Source organism: Palaemon carinicauda, chromosome 27 (genome assembly GCF_036898095.1).
Source record: "Palaemon carinicauda isolate YSFRI2023 chromosome 27, ASM3689809v2, whole genome shotgun sequence".
NCBI classification, from domain to species: domain Eukaryota; kingdom Metazoa; phylum Arthropoda; class Malacostraca; order Decapoda; family Palaemonidae; genus Palaemon; species Palaemon carinicauda.
This window is the reverse complement of record NC_090751.1, coordinates 86,278,937-86,300,153: the sequence shown is the minus strand read 5'-3', so window position 1 is coordinate 86,300,153 and position 21,217 is coordinate 86,278,937. Positions and strand designations below refer to the sequence as shown.

Here is a 21,217-nt window from a genome sequence, read left to right as displayed (position 1 = left end):
AAACAAGAGGAAAGGAATTAGATAGAATAGTTTGCCCTATTGTATCCTCAAGCAAGAGAACTCTAACCCAAGACAATGGAAGACTATGGTACAGAGGCTATGGCACTACCCTAGACCAGAGAACAATGGTTTGATTTTGATTTTATATAAACTATTAAAAGGCTTAGGTCAGCCTGTTCAACAAAAAAACATTTGCTGCAATTTTGAACTTTTAAAAGTTCTACTGATTCAACTACCCAATTAGGAAGATCGTTCTACAATTTGGTCACAGCTAGGATAAAACTTCTAGAATACTGAGTAGTATTAAGCCTAATGTCGGAGAACGCCTGGCTATTAAAATTAATTGCCTTCCTCGTATTACGAATAGGACGGAATTGTCCAGGAAGATCTAAATGTAATGGATGGTCAGAATTATGAAAATTCTTATGCAACATGCATAATGAACTAATTGAACGATGGTGCCAAAGATTGATATCTAGATCAGGAATAAGAAATTTAATAGACCGTAAGTTTCTGTCCAACAAATTAAGATTAGAATCAGCAGCTGAAAACCAAAAAAGGTAGAATGAAAGAATTAAAACACTTCTTCAGAATAGATTGATCACCGAAAATCTTGAAAGACTTTCTCAATAAGCCATTTTTTTGAGCAATGGAAGAAAAGACAGACCTAATGTGTTTCCCTTACACACCTAAAATTTTAAAAGTCATACAATGTTAAATAAACATTATCAATACTGAGATCCGGATGTTGAGGAGCCACTGACCTTAACCTACTTCCTATCATACTTTAAGTTTTGTTTGGATTCAACTTCACACCCCATAATTTGCACCATCCACTAATTTTAGCTAGATCTCTATTAAGGGATTCATCAACCCCAGATCTACATTCAGGGGATGGAATTGATGCAAAGAGAGTAGCATCATCTGCACATGCAACAAGCTTGTTTTCTAGGCCAAACCACATGTCATGTGTATATAGTATGAAAAGTAATGGGGCCAAGAACACTACCCTGTGGAACACCGGATATCACATTCTTATACCCACTATGGTTCCCATCAACAACAACTCTCTGAGGTCTATTACTTAAAAAATCTAATAATAATACTAAGAAACGACCCAGCCACTCCCAACTGTTTGAGTTTGAAAACAAAGGCCTCATGATTAACACGGTCAAATGCAGCACTAAAATTAAGGCCAATCATACGAACGTCCTGACCACAATCAAGGGATTTCTGTACAGCATTGGAGATTGTAAGAAGGGCATCATATGCTTCAAGGCCTTTACGAAAACCAGATTGCAAACGATGGAATAGATGATTACCTTCAGCAAACCTATTTAGATGTTTTGCTAGAAGACGTTCAAAAACTTTAGATAATAGGGGAGTTATGGAAATTGGGTGGTAATTAGTTGGACTTGAGCTACTACAAATACATTTACATAGTGGAGTAACATTACCAATTCTCCAACAAGTGCTAAAAGCTCCTCTTCTTGCTAACTTGCGCAAAATAACATAACTTTGGAGCTAAGAAATCTGCAGTCTATAAAAAACACAGGAAAAATACCATTGGGGTCTATACCTCCATAAGCATCAAGTTCCATCAACAGGGCTTTGATTTCATAAGACCGAAAAGCCAAACTAGTTAGTTTAGCCTCAGGAAAACAGGAATGAGGAAGTTCAAGTTTATCATTACTCTGTTTACTGTAAAAAAAAAAACTTCAGCCAAAAGGGTTTCCTTTTCCTTTGGACAGTGAGTGACAGCCATCTAGTTTAAATAAAGGAAAAACTGTTGCATCTACACCAAAGAGGGGAGATTTAAGGGTAGACCACCATCTATGATCCTGAATTGTACCAAAAAGGGTTTCTTTTATGGTTGAATTGTATTCCTTTTCATTTGAACCATAAACTCTGAGCAAAAGCTCCAAGCTGAGTACTGTATACAGTTATTCCTGGTCATATCTGATCTGTTACCCTTCCAAAGATGATAGGCCTCCTGCTTCTCTGAATAAGTACGTCTACAATCATCATTGAACCATGGTTTGTCCTTCACTCAGTACCTTAGCACATGAGAAGGGATACGCCTATCAATTATGTTGACTAGATTCTCATTCAAAGGGACAACAGGATCGACACTACTCTATAATTGTGACAAATTCAAGCACAAAAGATCGTGCAAAATTCCATTCCAGTCTGCTTGGGATTTCATATAAATTTTACAAGAGTATGATACATGAGGGACAGGCTGCTCAGTCTTCACTACTAAGGCAATCAAGGCATGATCAGATGTCCCGACTGGAGAACCAACCTTACTAGTTATAATGCCAGGGGAGTCAGTGTATACGAGGTCCAAGCAATTACCGGACCCGTGAGTAGCTTAACTTATGATTTGCTCACAGCCTGATTCAGAGGCAAAGTCTAAAGCTCTTAAGCCATGGCGATCGGTAGGAGAGATAGAACATAACCGCTCCTTATGGTGAGTATTAAAATCACCAACAAAGACAAAAGAAGCCTTTCTATCATCTTCTTGTATCTTAGCCATCATGGTAAGAAGACAGTCGAAGATAGAATCATCCATTCTGGATTCTGTTAGATCGAACACATAAAAGCTGTTATACCTAACAAAACTTTTTATTACCTGAATCTCATAACATCCACATTGATAGCAGGACTTATGAGAAGCCGGGTACTCAGTCCCAATATACACTGCCATTCCCCTGGCCCTAGTGATGGCATCACGTTTCAACATTATTGACTTTTCAAAATCAGTTATGAGGAGCTCAGATGAGTGCCTCGTATTAGAAACCAGTTTTTGAGCACAAAAGACTATCATACTGTCTGGACGCAACTGTAAGATCTTGAATATTTGCATGAAGACCACGAATAATGCAATACAGAAGTTGACATTGGCGAAATCTAGGACAAACTGGCTCCGGATTTCACTCAATGTCTCCAGACAGCATAAGAATTAATAGTGATAAAAAAGACACATCATACTTAAAAAAATAGATCAACAAGAATTATAACAAAAATAATATGTACAGAATCATAAATAAAGTGATTGATCAAACTCATAGACTATTGTAAAATGTTGGAAAAACTGGTCAACATTGATGAGCCGATACACCATGCAAGGCTAAATACCCTCCAGGATAGCCACTTCAACTGAAGGGAGGACAGTAAGGATGGTTTTGAGAAGAAAAATAAATCAAATAAGGAAAAGACATCATCTTGATAAACCACCAGGCATCCATGGCCCTTCTATTAAGCCTGCCCAACACACCATTTAAAAAAAAAACAAGAGGAAGAAGAAAAAAATAAGATAGAATAGTGTGCCCGAGTGTACCCTCAAACAAAAGAATTTTAACCTAAGACAGTGGAAGACCATGGTACAGAGGCTATGGCACTACCCAAGACTAGAGAGTCTCTTTTACCCTTACGAAGAGGAAAGTGCACTGAACAATAATAATGCATGTAATATTCACCTTTTAGTGTTTTATTTGTAATTAAAAACATAGTGAATTATAATCTTATGCATTGTTTACATCCAAATCAGCTGACCAACCCCGCGTAGTCCGTCGTCAACCTCAATTTTCGGATTAAATAAATCCCTTATTATTGAGGCATGCTACCGAATGATATTTCATATTTACCGAAAGAAACAATTATTACTTGATCTATCATTTTCCAATTAGCATACTAATTCCAATAGTTTTATTTGAAATGTTTCTCTCATATTTTTTTTTACTTGTACTGAGTTGAATTGCATAATGTTAACCGTAGTTTCATTCATGTTGCCGATGCACGCTATTTTATAGTTTTTAGCTCTGAGATTTAGCAAAGAAACAAAGATTTCTTTTATTACACAGAGAGAGAGAGAGAGAGAGAGAGAGAGAGAGAGAGAGAGAGAGAGAGAGAGAGAGAGAGAAAGAGAGAGAATATGAATGATTTGAAGTTTTCTGGCATCCTGACATCGAATAGAGAAAACTAATACTGTAATGAGTTATAAATACATTATAATGAAATTATGATATATTATAACAAATCGGTGCTTATTTAATGGTATATTAACTATATACAGTACAGGTTTTGAGTAAGTTGAGAAATAGTATACACAATACTCCTGTTATTGATTTGCAAAGACGAATCGTAACCTATATCACTACGCAACTTCTTATTTGCTGTCTCTTGCGCAGTCTGTTACTGTATAGCCTACTCTATAATTTCTTAAACAGAAATACAGCTTATTTTTACAAACTAAAACCTTAAATATCTTGATGATAATTGTGTCTTTTAGATAAACAAAACAAAAACAGTGCATTCGATTAATTTTCAACAGCTGATCTCTCTCTCTCTCTCTCTCTCTCTCTCTCTCTCTCTCTCTCTCTCTCTCTCTCTCTCTCTCTCTCTCTCTCTCTCAATATTAGATTTCTTTTCTGAATCATTATTGCAATCTACAAAATTACGATTATTTAAATAAATAATTGTGCTTCAATAAAACACTTATGTACTTTTGTTTTAAATTTCAGTTGTATTTAATCAATCCAAGTACTTTGGGCGCTGAGAGAGAGAGAGAGAGAGAGAGAGAGAGAGAGAGAGAGAGAGAGAGAGAGAGAGAGATTTTAACTGTTGAAAAGTAATTAAATGCAATGTTTTTTTTTATTTAAAAGAAACTATTATTATCGAGATATTTAAGGTTTTAGTTTATAAAATAACCTGTGTATCTGTTTAAGAAAGTATAGATATACAGTAACATGCTGCGCAAGAGACAACAGATAAGTAGTAGTCATATTAGCTGTGTAGACTACAGTCGTCTGAATGAAATCACCGAACATTTACAGTAAGTACAGTTAAGCTGCGCTGTAGTAATATTACTGTACATATATTGCAGTAATATACACTGCAGTATCAGTGAGTATTTGGTTACAGTACAGTATTACTATATAGGAACAAATTTTGCTATACAGACCACTAGACCAGTAATTGGATGATGACGACTTGGTAGATTTTACCTTGCCACAATACTGTACTGTAACCTTACTGTGTCCAGTGCGTAGTGTACATGTGTGCAAAGTTCTGTACAATGTAAATATGATTATAAACTGGTAGAAACTAAATTAAAACTATTAGGCAGTATCTACAGTGTTAATCATTAGCTCGTGCACCCGTTTGTGGCAGGGGCAGTGACTTTTTACGTTAGGAGCTAGCCCTCCCCATTGTGTAACATTTATTCGCGAATTTTCACCTATTGCGACTGTGTCTGTAATCTAACTATCGCAAATAATGAGACTTAACTATATATATATATATATATATATATATATATATATATATATATATATATGTGTGTGTGTGTGTGTGTGTGTGTGTGTTTGTATATATATATATATATATATATATATATATATATATATATATATATATATATATATATATATATACACAGTATATATATACAATGTATATATATATATATATATATATATATATATATATATATATATATATATACATACAATGTATATATATATACATACAATGTATATATATATATATATATATATATATATACATACAATGTATATATATATATATATATATATATATATATATACACACACACACACACACACACATATATATATATATATATATATATATATATATATATATATATATGTATATATATATACACGTACATTCTCTCTCTCTCTCTCTCTCTCTCTCTCTCTCTCTCTCTCTCTCTCTCTCTCTCTCTCTCTCTCTCTATATATATATATATATATATATATATATATATATATATATATATATATATATATATATATATATATATATATATGGGTGTGTGTGTATGTGTTTGTCGGTATACTGTATATCGTGTTTTGAGATTGAAGTCGTAGTTTGCAATTCTAACAGTGCAAGACTAGTCATTGAGATCTTGAGCTTGTTACACACTACACTCCAGATTTTAGTCAACTAATCATGCTACCATTAGCAAGCAAGCCCATGTATGTACACTAGTAAGAACTCCTCTGCACTTTTACGGGATAAAATGCTTTTAAGTTTTGTAAAATTCTTATTTTCTTTATGGATTTCCCTACCATTTTAATAACCAACAAGTAGAAGTTATTTTAACCTCTTACAGTAGCTGATCCTGCAACGTATAGGGAGCAATTCATGTATAAAAAATTCCTGCTGATATTTTTACTTTGTAAGATTAGATAAAATTTTGGAAATATATTAGTTTTTTTTATAATGTAGATAGAGCTCTATAAATTCTTGATATATACACATACAACGTCTCCTTTGGCAGTGAAATCAGATGATTAAATAAAAAAAAAAAATAGTTTTTGATCTTGGTCATTCAAAGAGAGTGGTTTACAGACCTGAGGCCTCTTCTGTCAGATCTCTGATCGTTACCTTTCAAGAAAGGTCTACTCAAACTACCATATTTTCATTGTCTGCACCTAAACCATCTCAAGCTGTATCTTACTGCCTGATGACTCTGCTCCAATGCTCTAAGCAAGTGGGGTTTTGATGCCTTATCTTTCCCTCCATATGTCGATCAACCAGTGCCCTATTATTATTATTATTATTACTATCCAAGCTACAACCCTAATTGGAAAAGCAAGATGCTATAAGCCCAGGGGCTCCAATAGGGAAAATAGCCCAGTGAGGAAAGGAAATAAAGAAATAAATAACTGAAGAGAACAAATTAACAATAAATCATCCTAAAAAAAGTAATGTCAAAAGAGATATATCATATATAAACTATTAACAACGTCAACAACAAAAATTTCATATATAAACTATAAAAAGACTCATGTCCGTCTGGTCAACAAAAAAGCATTTGCTCCAACTTTGAACTTTTGAAGTTCTACTGATTCAACAACCCGATTAGGAAGATCATTCCACAACTTGGTAACAGCTGGAATAAAACTTCTAGAGTACTGCGTAGTATTGAGTCTTATGATGGAGAAGGCCTGGCTATTAGAATTAACTGCCTGCCTAGTATTACGAGCAGGATAGAATTGTCCAGGGAGATCTGAATGTAAAGGATGGTCAGAGTTATGAAAAATCTTATGCAACATGCATAATGAACTAATTGATCGACGGTGCCAGAGATTAATATCTAGATCAGGAATAAGAAATTTAATAGACCGTAAGTTTCTGTCCAACAAATTAAGATGAGAATCAGCAGCTGAAGACCAGACAGGAGAACAATACTCAAAACAAGGTAGAATAAAAGAATTAAAACACTTCTTCAGAATAGATTGATCACCGAATATCTTAAAAGACTTTCTCAATAAGCCAATTTTTTGTGCAATTGAAGAAGACACAGACCTTATATGTTTCTCAAAAGTAAATTTGCTGTCAAGAATCACGCCTAAAATTTTGAAAGAGTCATACAAATTTAAAGAAACATTATCAATACTGAGATCCGGATGTTGAGGAGCCACCGTCCTTGACCTACTTACAATCATACTTTGAGTTTTGTTAGGATTCAACTTCATACCCCATAATTTGCACCATGCACTAATTTTAGCTAAATCTCTATTAAGGGATTCACCAACCCCAGATCTACATTCAGGGGATGGAATTGATGCAAAAAGAGTAGCATCATCTGCATATGCAACAAGCTTATTTTCTAGGCCAAACCACATGTCATGTGTATATAGTATGAAAAGTAATGGGCCAAGAACACTACCCTGTGGAACACCGGATATCACATTCCTATACTCACTATGGTGCCCATCAACAACAACTCTTTGAGATCTACTACTTAAAAAATCAATAATAATGCTAAGAAACGACCCACCCACTCCCAACTGTTTCAGTTTGAAAACAAGGGCCTCATGATTAACACGGTCAAAGGCAGCACTAAAATCAAGGCCAATCATACGAACTTCCCGACCACAATCAAGGGATTTCTGTACTGCATTGGAGATTGTAAGAAGGGCATCACATGCTCCAAGGCCTTTCCGAAAACCAAATTGCAAACTAGGGAATAGATGATTACCTTCAGCAAACCTATTAAGACGTTTTGCCAGAAGACGTTCAAAAACTTTAGATAATATGGGAGATATGGAAATTGGGCGGTAATCAGTGGGACTTGAGCTACCACAAACACATTTACATAAAGGAGTAACATTACCAATTCTCCAACAAGTGCTAAAAGCTCCTCTTCTTGCTAACTTGCGTAAAATAACAGATAACTTTGGAGCTAAGAAATCTGCTGTCTTTATAAAAAACAAAGGAAAAATACCATTAGGGTCTACACCTCCATAAGCATCAAGGTCCATCAACAGAGCTTTAATCTCACGAGATCGAAAAGCTAAACTAGTTAGTTTAGCCTCAGGAAAACAGGAATGAGGAAGTTCAAGTTTTTCATTACTCTGTTTACTGTCAAAAACATCAGCCAAAAGGGTTGCCTTTTCCTTTGGACAGTGAGTGACTGAGCCATCTAGTTTAAGTAAAGGAGGAACTGTTGCATCTACACCAAAGAGTGCAGATTTAAGGGTAGACCGCCATTTATGTTCCTGAGTTGTACCAGAGAGGGTTTCTTTTATCATTAAATTGTACTCCTTTTCAGTTGAGGCATAAACTCTCTGAGCAAAAGCTCGAAGCTGAGTATAGTTGTTCCAGGTCAAATCTGATCTGTTACCCTTCCAAAGGTGATAGGCCTCCTGCTTCTCCAAATAAGCACGTCTACAATCATCATTGAACCACGGTTTGTCCTTCATTCGGTACCTTAGCACACGAGAAGGGATACGCCTATCAATTATGTTGACTAGATTCTCATTCAAAGGGACAACAGGATCTACACTATTATATAATTGTGACCAATTCAAGCACAAAAGATCATGCAAAATCCCATTCCAGTCTGCTTGGGATTTCATATAAATTTTACAAGAATATGATATATCAGGGACAGGCTGCTCAGTCTTCACTAATAATGAAATCAAGGCATGATCAGAAGTCCCGACTGGAGAACCAACCTTACTAGTTATAACGCCAGGGCAGTCAGTGTATACGAGGTCCAAGCAATTACCAGACCTGTGAGTAGCTTCATTTATGATTTGCTCACAGCCTGATTCTGAGGCAAAGTCTAAAGCTCTTAAGCCATGGCGATCGGTAGGAGAGATAGAACTCAACCACTCCCTATGGTGAGCATTAAAATCACCAACAAAGACAAACGAAGCCTTTCTATCATCTTCTTGTATCTTAGCCATAATGGTAAGAAGACAATCAAAGATAGAATCATCCATGTCTGGATTCCGGTAGATTGAACACAAATAAAAGTTGTTATGCCTGCCACAAACTTTTATTACCTAAATCTCATGACATCCACATTGATAGCAGGACTTATGAGAAGCAGGGTACTCGGTCCTAATATACACCGCCATTCCCCTGGCCCTAGGAATGGAATCACGTTTCAGCATTATTGGCTTCTTAAAACCAGTTATAAGGAGCTCAGATGAGTGCCTCATATTAGAAACCAAAGTTTCTGAGCACAAAAGAATATCATACTGTCTGGACGCAACTGTAAGGTCTCGGATATTTGCATGAAGACCACGAATATTGCAATACAGAAGACGACATTGACGAAATCTAGGACGTACTGGTCCCGGATTTCGCTCAATGTCTCCAGACAGCATAAGAATTAATAGAAATAAAAAAGAGACATCATACTTAAAAACTAGATTAACAAGAATTAAAACAAAAACAATATGTACAGAATAATAATACCCTATACTGTATCAATGATGATCATCAGTCTGTGTTTAGTAATACAAGTCTAGCAGAATATCAGCTACCAAAACCTCTCGAGACTACAGTATCATCGAGGTTTTCTGTTTCCTAAATTATACTAAGAATTCATCTATCTGAGCCTTTAAAGTTTATAGGTCTATGTTACCTTCTGTGTTTAAGCACACTGGGTTCGATCTGTTTAAAAGGCCAGAGCTATAAGACAATCAGATAAGGCCATAGAACAAATTGGATCGACAACAAGCTATTTTCTGAGTACAGCAACTATTCACTTAAACAAAAAAGATTTTGAAATCTGCCATCATCAATAAAATTTTGATATGAATCTCTGAGCCCACTGAAGATCCAGCTATAAGAGGGATTTAAGTTTAAGACAAGTTATGAAGCAAATGTTTAAACAATGTAGCATACTAATGAATACTAAAGGAAAAAATGTTTTCTTCTTGACCCCTCATATTAGGGCAAGGAAGTCGATCGTCATCAATGATCCTGCAGAAGATTTTGTTCACCACTTGTAGTTTATATATAAGTACCATTCACCGACCATCTTTTCATAAGCATGTGCAGTATTATATCTCCAGGGCTACTTGATATAGCTATAGATAGAATGATATGTGCATTTAAGTTTGTGTCTGTGCATGTTTAAAGTTAACTTATTGTATGCAATATATTTTATATTACTGTATGTTTATGAAACACGAATTATTTTAAATTAGTTATTCTACTGCAGTACTTTACATATCTACTTTTGAGGTGGTATGTGGCCGAGTACATAGACAGCATTATTGTACGATGTGATGACTATTATTATGTCAGTCAAATATAAAGTAAATAAACTCGCAAGAAATGTACAGTTTGTTCCTATGCAAATACAAACCCTAGTCATTTATAAGGGATTGCTCCTAAATTGTTTTACTACAACCAGAAAAAAAAGAATTCTTGGGATGACTATAACATTGTGTGGTTATCAGCTGGTCATCCATGATGCTGGCAAGCACTGGAAAGTTAGTTGCTTTTCTGGTCGTCCTAGAGAACGGACATGTGCAACAATTGCTCTCCACGCTGTGTGATGCCTAACCTTTGTGCCTTTCCTTCCTTGTGTGCTTGTGTACGATTATTAATGGTGCTCAAGGTAGTATGTGTACTTGCCCCAGCCTTGTAGGTCGCCCTTGTGGTACTTTCATGAATTGGGCCGAGGCAGATCCTCTTTCCTTGTCTCTGGGTTGCCATTGTAAGCGGTGCTCATATTCTTCAACTTGTGATTTTTGCAGGGATTGGCCGCGCTCTCAGCGAGAGAATTATGGTGCTCGTTGCAAGAAGAAGGATAAGAGAAATCGTTGTCTTTCCCCTTCTCTCTTGAGAGCAACAAACAGAAGCCTTCTCTTATGACACACAATATTTCCTTCTCAGACCCTTCTTTATCAGAGCTTCCCATGGCTCCGGTAACCAGTGTCGTGTTGAGCACAACATGGTACTGTATATGTATTATCTCTTATGGAACAGTGACCCTGATTTGACCCATAGTAATACAGATCCTTTGGCATCCGTCCTGGTACTACCATTGTGTGATACATTACAAGTATTATTAGTACCTGATTATGTGAGTGGGAACCGGTCTCCCTCTCCCCCTGCAAGTGTGCTGAGCAGAGGTCAACGCTTTCCCTCTTCAGATCTTTTAGAGTAAGGGGATTTCTCTACTTTACAGATTTCACTTATTAGAGTGTTGAAGGTTTCTTCTCATATGCCACTGAAAACCACAAGACACTTGACCAAGGATAACAGTATTTCTCCTCCAAGAGGCAGCTTACTTTGAGGGCTCTTATTATATTCTAGTTTGCTCACTTATCAAATCAGACTGTCCTCTTACATTGAGGGGCCCCAAACATTCTTTCTATAGAAGGGGTCTGCAGATTCTGCAAAGAAGCTTTCTTTTTCAGGTAGTGTCAGTATGTCCACTGCAACGTCCTCTAATTTTAAATTACAGGTTTGGTCATGCAAACAGTAATATTACTTATAAACAGGTCTAGAAACTGAAAATGATCAAGATTTCTACTCATGCTCCAGCTGAACGTTATGCCTTACCCTCACACGTCTTCACTATCTGAATGCACTGCCACTTCTCGTGCATTGTTAGCGGACAGATGACTATGATTTCATGGTCTTTGGTTTGTACAGAACTAAATGCCAATGGTGTTTCTGTTGCCCAATGGATCCAACTTTCAGGGACTAGACTTGTTGCTAGGCCTGTAAAAACAGCCAGGAAACAAGAAACTTCATATTTTCTAAGTTTTGACTGGAATAAGTTTGTGGAACCTTACCCGCCTCTTCCAAGAGTTGCTACGCCCTCAACCTTAAGGGATCAACCTTCCCATCAGAAGTGAAAGTCTGAAGCCCCTCCATATTATTCTGCTCCTAAGCAAAAGCGCTCACGATGGGACACTCAACAGATGTTTTTCCTCACACATCCAGTTCTGATAGAGACAAAACCATCGGTTTCTTAGGTTCATTATGACAAACTCTGACACTAGTAGAGTTCACGGCCCTCCTCATTCCTTTTCAGATTTTCCAGGTCGTTGCTCTTGCGCACGACAAAAGAACAATCGGAGCAATGTGAAAAATTTCAGACCAATTTTTAAGGTCCTGAATTGGCCCCTGAGGGTATCCAGGATACCACCAGGGTGTCCTTGTTGGAAATTCCAGCTTCTAGTAGAGAAGCTTCTCACTTTATGAAGATAATGAACCTTGTTAAACGCCTGGATGGTCTCGTTGATCCTCCTCACACCCTAGTAACCAGTAGGCGTACAACTATAGACAGAGTTTTTCCATTATCGTAGATTACTTGATGCATATTTGATGTGTCTCTCTCGGTTCAGGAAAGAGACACACTGGATCTTTCAAAGAAACGAGTGTCTGCAACTATGAATTCCTTATGGTCAGTGGGTCTTCCAAACTGCCTCCTCCTCCTCTGTCAAGACGGAGAAAATTTTGTGTGAATTTAGAGGATCATCCTAGACCTCTACCCATAGTTCCAGATGTTGCTACTCTCATTCCGAGTATTTCAAGTAATATACTTTCTAACCTCCCCTCCACTTTTCTTGCATCAGAAATATAGAACATGGAGGTGGTGGCTATGTCTTCTTTTCAGGCCTGCTCCTGGCTAGACCACTGGTCAGGAGTAGTTTCCTTTTTCATAATTTCTGAGAACATGAAGCATCGTGTTATTAAGAAACAATTTGACGAATTGGTACGGTCTGGTGCCAAAGCTTTGGAGTTCTGGCCTCACCAAGCAGGTTCAATCTGGTTGAACTGCATTCTTAATAGGAGAGGTGCAGTTCTGGCCAAATGCAACAAGCAGTTGACTTCCAGGGACACCTTTTTCTTCAGGAACTTCGATATCATTGACCACTTGACACTTTTCACTTCTGCCGAAATTTCCGCGGCAGTGAATAAGTGCTAGAAAGCCAGCCACTCATCCTTCTTAAGGAGTACTGCAGGCTCTAGATTAATGACTCCACAGTAACCCTCTTCTTTCAAACAGGTGCAACAACGTTGCCTTTCACCAGAAACCTCCAGTGCTCAGACTGTCAGGAAGCAGAATTAGAACCATTCCTTTCGCCACAGGGGATAGTTTTCCGAGCACCGGAACTGTGGCTATTGTTGCACCCATTTATGGAGGGCTAAATCCCCTAAGTTGCCGCCTGTTGAGGAATGCCTTTAAAGTCATTGGACAAAAGGCCAGGTCTTTTGGGACAATAGATGTTCTCTGTTCAAGGTATTGTGTCCAATTCATGGACTGGCACCCTCCTATGACTTTGACTCTGACGATCCCTTCATTTTATTCAAGGGGATCCCAGAAAGACCTACTCTTTGATGAGGAAGTGTCTCGGATGTTTGCCAAGGGCACCATAGAGGAGGTTTTAGACAGGTCTCCAGGGTTTTTCAGCAACCTCCTCCTAGTAGAGAAGCTGTCCGGAGGCTGGATTTTTCAGCAACCTCCTCCTAGTAGAGAAGCTGTCCGGAGGCTGGAGACCTGCTATAGACCTTTCCTACTTGAACCAGTTTGTGCTCCAAACCAGGTTAAAAATGGGGGCCCCGAGCACAGTTCTTCAGGCCATCAGGAAGAATGACATGTTGACCATTGACCTGAAAGATGCCTACATTCAGGTTCCCATCCATCACAGATCCTGAAAGTTCTTGAGATTCCCTATAGAGACAAGATCTACTACTTCAAGGTGTTGCGTTTAGAACTGTCCACAGTACTTCAGGTTTTTACTCATCTGTTCTGATCTGGTCTCAGCCTGGGCCCACACCAAGGGGATCAAACTGCGGAGGTATCTAGACAATTGGTTTCTCTTTGCAGATTCAAAGGGGTCTCCATGATTTTTGCTGAGATGTGGATCCAGTTGAATCTAGAGAAGTCCAATCTCGATCCACAGCGTCATCTTCATTACTTTGGTATAGATTTAGACTCGGGCCAAGCTAGAGCATATCCGTCATCAAACAAAGTTCTAAGACTTAGATAAGTGGCAGCTTCCTTTCTCGAAAGGTAAGCTGTCCTAGCTCATTCTAGGCAGCGGCTCATTAGCCATCTCACTTCACTTGGGGAGTTAGTTCCCTTTGGGAGGATGCACCTTTGCTGACTGCAGTGGACATTAAACATCAGTGGTCGCAACTTTCAGACCCTCCTGCAATGCTGATGAAGGTCCCTCAGTGAGGACAGATCTATAGTGGTGGTTGAAGGAGAAGACCCTATTAGCTTTAACCCTGTGCCAAGTTCCTGTTCCAGTTTCTTCTTTTCATAGATGCCTTTCACCAGGGCTGGTGAATTCAGTGACAGGAAGAGCAAATTTCAGGAATGTTGTCACTAGAAGAAAAGACCTTCCATATCAATTTCTTTGAGTTGAAAGTAACCTACTTGGTGTTACTCCATTTTTCAGAGATGTTAAAAGGTCACTCGGTTGTATCGATGAGTAACTACTCAACAGTAGTGACTTACATCAACAAGAAAGGAGGCTCAGTATCCTAAATGCTATACCAGCTACTACTGGGGATCAATCACGGGGCGCAATTAAACTATGTTCTCCTTTCTGCCTGCTTCTTTCTGGGAAAAGGGAATGTGATACAGACAATTTGAGCTGATCAGGGACAACAGTTGATTCAGAACGTTCTTTGCATCCTCTTGACTTTGTTGGGTTCCCCGACATTGTTCACGTTCGCAACCCGTTTGAATAGCAATCTCTCATTGTGTTGATTTCCATTCCCAGATCCAGCCGTGGCAATGCGAGGACACGTTTCAAGACCAGTGGGACAAGCTTGATTTTTATGCCTTTCCCCCATTCATTCTACCTGATTTGTCGGGTACTGAACAAAATAAGAGTGAGAAAATGGGAGAATCGAATTAGTAGTGCCAAGGTGGCCCCATATGGAGTGGTACCCGGACTTCTCATGGAAGTTCCAAGAGAAATTCCAGAGAGGTCAAACCTCCTATGTCAGCATCACTCAAAAAAGTTTCACGATGCAGTCACCTGCCTGTCTCTTCACAGATGGAGGTTATCTAGCACATCCTCTGAAAAAGAGGCTTTCACTACCAACTGTGAAACAACTTTCAGGATACCTCCATAAGTCCTCCGCAGCAGTCTATCAATCAAAATTCTCACTTTTCTGCATTTGGTGTTTTAGAAGGCATAGTGCTTAACTCAAGGCCACCATTCCCTTAATTGCAGATTTTCTTGTGTTCCTATAAAGGTATAAGTCCCTCTCAGTCACAGTGATGAAAGGCTATTGCTCAGCCTTAAGCCAGCAAATCTATTTCTCCTCTTTATGGGAACTGTCGGCTCTGATTTAAAGCTTCGAGCAGACCTGCCCTCCTTAGGAACTAAAATCCCTATCTTGGAGTGTGATTAAGGTTTTTAAGGTTCCACAAGATGTCACCCTAAGAACCTATTCATCAGGCTTCTGATATGGATCTTTCCTTGAAGACTATCTTTTCTAGCCGTAGGTAGTAGGTTGGCCTGGGCACTAGCCACCCGTTGAGATACTACCGCTAGAGAGTTACAGCATATTTTTTCCGGCCAGACAGTACCTCATTGGAGCCTTGTCTCTGGTTACGGTTTATTTTATCTTTGCCTACACATAAACCGAATAGTCTGGCCTATTCTTTACATATTCTCCTCTGTCCTCATACACCTGACAACACTGAGATTACCAAACAATTCTTCTTCACCCATGGGATTACTGTACTGTAATTGTTCAGTGGCCACTTTCCTCTTGCTACGGGTAGAAGAGACTCTTTAGCTATGATAAGCAGCACTTCTAAGAGAAGTTCACTCCAAAATCAAACCATTGTTCTCTAGTCTTGGGTAGTGCCATAGCCTCTGTACCATGGCCTTCCACTGTCTTGGGTTAGAGTTCTCTTGCTTAAAGGTACACTCGGGCACAATACTCTTATCTAATTTCTCTTCCTCTTGTTTTGCTAAGGTTTATATAGTTTATATAGGAGATGTTTATTTTAATGTTGGTACTCTTCTTAAAATATTTTATTTTCCCTTTTTTCCTTTCCTCACTGGGCTATTTTCCCTGTTGGAGCCCCTGGGGTTGTAGCTTAGCATTTGATAATGATAATAATAATAGAAATAATAATAATAATGATAATAATAATAATAATAGCCTCCCCAAAAAGAATGAACAAACTTCATGGTTTATCTTATCTGATATCACTCTCCAGCAAATGGAAGGACCTGTCCTTTACCTTTGTTCCCGAGTTTGTGGCCAAGACCCAGAATCCTTCCATTTTAGGTAATAGATTTGACTCCTTTTCCATCTCAGATATCATAGAGGTAACTGATGATCTGGACAGTCTGTTACTTTTGTTACGAATATCTTGAATGGAAGATTAATATGGATGTCTTAAGAGCTTAAATTCATTATGACATGATTAGTAATATTGTAGTTTTCATTTTTATTATTATGTTCTTGTTATGTAAATGTTTGGTCATATAAATGTCAGTAACGTAAATTAATTATGAATTCCGATGAAGATAGTGCTCACCATGAAATGTAATGCATTGTGTTCTATTCTAACATAGAAATTTATTGCGGGATAAATCATACTACGTTTAAGTTTGGAAGGTTCACGAAGAGGGACAAGACAATTATGAAGGAAGTGACGTTATTTGAAATGAGTGTCATTTCCGAAATTATATTTTATCTTAGTTAAAAGGGATTTCTTTTAAAAAATTTGTAACAAATAGATAGGAATAATTTTAGTTACTTCCTATAATATTTTGAACGAGGTACGAATCACGTGATGTTATAAAATCTTCTAACCAAAGCCGGTTACTGTATATAAGCGGGAGGCTGATGCAAAATGACGCACAATCTGGTTGGACAACAACCGAAGAAGGCAACCCTGCCCTCGGTCACTCTACAGAATCCTCGTCTATGAAAGATAAGTTTCCCCTTGGTTCCTTAAAGTGATTTCACTATTACCTCTGTTCTCAATATGCTCAAAGCATGATAAGTACTAGAAGTGTTTAAATCTAGTATCACTTTTAAGTGTTAGTCTTTTGGTCCATGTTCAGGTCTAGATAATTATTAGCCGGAAAGATTTAAATTGCTCTTATTGAATGACCTGTATAATCGATGATTTTGTCACTCAGTATATCACAAAACCTATCCTTTTAGGTAACCAGCTGTTAACGTCATGTTAATTGTTAATCTGTTGATCGAAACCAATTGTATAATGCAGTATAGACCAGTGCTCTTGTCTGAAAGCAGCACCAAAGTATTTCTGGAATTGAATACTGCTATCAAGATTAACCTGGATTTATTGAAGGTGAGCGTAGGTCAAAATGTAAACATTAAGATTATAAATCATGAAAACTATTATGTGTAAAGTAGAACCTGCTTGATATGAATTTATTGCACTAAGTGATATTTGTAAAAGCATTAATTCTCTTTAGATATGTATTAAAATACAATATATTTTTGTAAGCCATCTGTATGATTTAAATCTTTGCCTTTTTTTTCTATAACTCGCTTACCACCTTGAGTCTGGTCATTATTATTCTTAAAACTAATCAAGTCTTAGACCTAAATGACTTATAAAGCAACCAGAAATGATATAACAACTTTGTCCAGTAAGGGCAGTCTGACATTAGCTGAAGAGAACTGTTCCATTTCCACATATAATACCTGTACCTATGTTATTCTTGAGTAGGTCTCTTAGCAAGAAAAGAGTAACCAAAAACACTATCTCGTTTTGGTTGAGGAAAGTTATCCTCAAAGCTTATAATTCCTCTAGAGAAGCGCCGCCTAGGTCCGCTCTTTTGGCTCAAGATATACTTGGTGTTGGTGCAACTCTAGCATTCCACAAGAACCACTCATTAGCCTAAGTCCTAAGTGTCGTTGTCTGGAGAAGACAAACCACCTTTACGGCTCATTGTCTTAACGACTGTACCCGTAGATCACCAGACACCTTTTCTTTGGATCCAAAAGTGGCTGCTTAACAGATAGTTTAGGACATACCCTTGTAGAACAACTAACTTTTTGTCCATCATTGGTTATTCTCGGAATAAGAGGATTTGTGAATGGTATTAATGAGTTCCTTCCTTCCTTACCTCTGCTATGTTATACCTTAACCAGGAGTACATGCTTTGAAGGGACCTTTATACAAGTAATAATTTCCTTGTTACATTTAGCTGTAAATTGAATGAAGTTGCAATGCAATTCCCTTTTTCTGAACGATAGTAAACCTTGTCAAGTCAAGGACATCTCTTTTACCTAGAGGCAGATATCTAGACCCTGCCTCATACAAACCAGTCTCAGATATCATTAGTATATAGCTGAGTTAGGGCTAACCAGATGCCTGTAGGACTCTAGAAACTTTCTCCTACCCAAAGAACACTCCTGTTATAAATGATGAAGGCTTGCATTAGTGTAGGAACAAACTACAAATTTTTAAACAATTTGTATTTTTCCTTGCTATACATACCTGAGTCATTTATTTTAATGTCCCACCTCCAACTCCTCAAATCTTGACTATGATAAGAGTGAACAGCGGAGAACCGCACAATGTTACCAGCATCCCAAGAATTCTTTCTTTCGGGTCGTAGCCGAACAATGTAGGAGTAAATCCTTACAAATGACAGGTTTGTATTATTTAGGGAAAATACAAATTGTTTTAAGAATTTTTAGTATGTACAGAACTTAACTCCATAGGTCTGGTTCAAGTTCACGTACAGCAGTATATGTAATGCCATGGTAACTCTCCAGAAAATTTAAAGATATTGTGATATCTTAATCCATGCCAAGACTAATATAAGGAATAGCAGCCAGTTTAAGATAGCTTCTTGATCTTTACTCAGATCTAACAAGATAAGAATTAGTAAAGTAAGAGTTATATCAAAAGAAATTTCTTAATAAAAAGAAATATTATTTTTGTAGGCTGAAGGGTCCCCTATCATATTTGGGGAAGGCTGCAATGAAGAGAAGCCCATAATTTTGACGTACTATCGTCACTACTATGGCCTTGGAGAACATTATAATTCTGTAGCTGCGTTTACTGGCGATGAAGAGGAAGATGATGAAGAAACTTGATTACTTTTTTGTTAAATAGGAATCTTATTGTTATTGTAAGCTTTCTTGGATGACTGTATGGTAAATAACTTTTACCATCTGAATTTAAAACAGTCATATTTGCAACTTGTTTCAAATATCAAGTAACAGTTTTAGCTTAATATAAAATTGAATCACAATTTGTGTGAATGAAATTACTGATGGTTGATTTTCAGTAATCAGCTGTAAACAGAGATTTAATGGTAATTTTTGAGCCTGTTACTGCCATCATGATGTTTTATTTGATATTATAAGAGTTTATGTTACTTGATGTTTGTGCCAAAATTAATTTCAAAAGATTGCATCCTATAAGAGGGTACCACTTACCACATGCCTTGCATGGCAGACCGTTGGTGGTACTCGAGTTCTTTGCGTTATCATTTTTGGCCGAGCTGCCTTTTACGTTTCATCTGTTTCTTTTGGATTCTTCGTACTTAATGCTCAAGTTCACCCTGCTGTAATATTTACTTCTTATATAAGAACACATCTTTTTGGGAAAGTTCAATTTGAAAATATTCATTCTTTAAATGTTCCCCAAACTGGGTTGTAATTTGTGTTGACTTCTCTATAACAATTTTCAGATGGGTCCTTATAATTTTTTATCAATATAGATAAAAAACTGGACAAATTTCAGAATCAAATTCATGTTCTTGGCTGTATTGGTGAAAATTGATTTGATTATACAGTACAATAGTTAAGTCATTTGCAGTGTAAGCAGATTTTTCTAATTATCATCAGAAGTGTTATTTATTTTTGCCTAACTTGTGAAAATTGTTTGGGGATTTTATTTTCAAGTTATTTGTATACAACTTTACAAATATGGTCCGCATTCTCTGTGATTAAGTATGGTAAATCTTTTATATTTAGACAATAGTGAATATGTATAGTGATCGTATTTTATGCAAACATTATTGTTCTAATTTTAACTACATAAACTGACCTCACCATATAATGTATGTCAGAAAATAGAGCTTTGATTATCATGACTTATTGCTTTAAAGTTACTCTGTATTCTCAAATGATATATATTTGAAAAGCATTCATTACAGTATGACTGTAAAATCTGTAAAACTCACAACACAAATATCTGAGGACATTTTTGGGTTATACAATATTGAGCTTTTGTTCCTCTATAAGTGCTAGTTCATTCAAATTGAAAAGTAAAACGAGATGTGTCATATGTAGTTTATTGTGTTCATGTAGGGGATAAAGGTTGGTACTAAAACATTTGAAATGCCATTGCTAGCAGATGGAATATCATACTACAGATGAGATATGAGGTTTAGTAGCTTGAAAACTTTCTTAGATCTCCAAGTAGAATTATGGTAGGGGATGAGGAACAATGAGTCACAAGTATAGTAGATATGGAGGTAACAGGATGAAGATCACTGGGTACAGAAAACTATGAAAGTCCACAAGACTGAAGAAAGTGAAGAGTAAGTATTTCACATCAACCATTTTTAAAATGAAAATGTGTAAAATTGTTATTAAGGTGGATGTTAGTGATGCAGGGTAAGTCATGGATGCATACCGTGTTTTGAAATATATTCATTTATAAATTAAAAATAATAAAATGTGTGATGTGATGTTGACTTTTTCTTTATTCTGTAAAATTGGGATCTCTTGTGCCAGTTTAATTATCTTCCTCTTGTAATATTCCCTCTACATTTTTATTCTATTATGCATTGCTATGAAAATAAACAATTTTGCGAAGGTTGATTTTTAACGTCTTCCTTTTCATTGCAATTGATATCTCTGGTTGGTTACTGTATCCCACAAGTTTCCAGATATTTCAGGGATTTGATAAGTAATAGCACACTACAATATAGCC

The 21,217-nt window shown here is 37.0% G+C and overlaps 1 protein-coding gene across 1 annotated transcript in view; it reads left to right on the top strand.

Moving 5' to 3' along the window:
- The window catches only part of LOC137620785 (deubiquitinase OTUD6B-like), a 152,735-nt gene extending 131,763 nt beyond the window's left edge, over positions 1 to 20,972 (top strand). The window contains exon 8 of the mRNA XM_068351215.1: positions 19,216 to 20,972. Within this exon, the coding sequence (XP_068207316.1) occupies positions 19,216 to 19,368 (153 nt within the window). The 3' untranslated portion in view covers positions 19,369 to 20,972. The remainder of the gene's footprint in view (positions 1 to 19,215) is intronic.
- Positions 20,973 to 21,217: the final 245 nt, after the last annotated feature.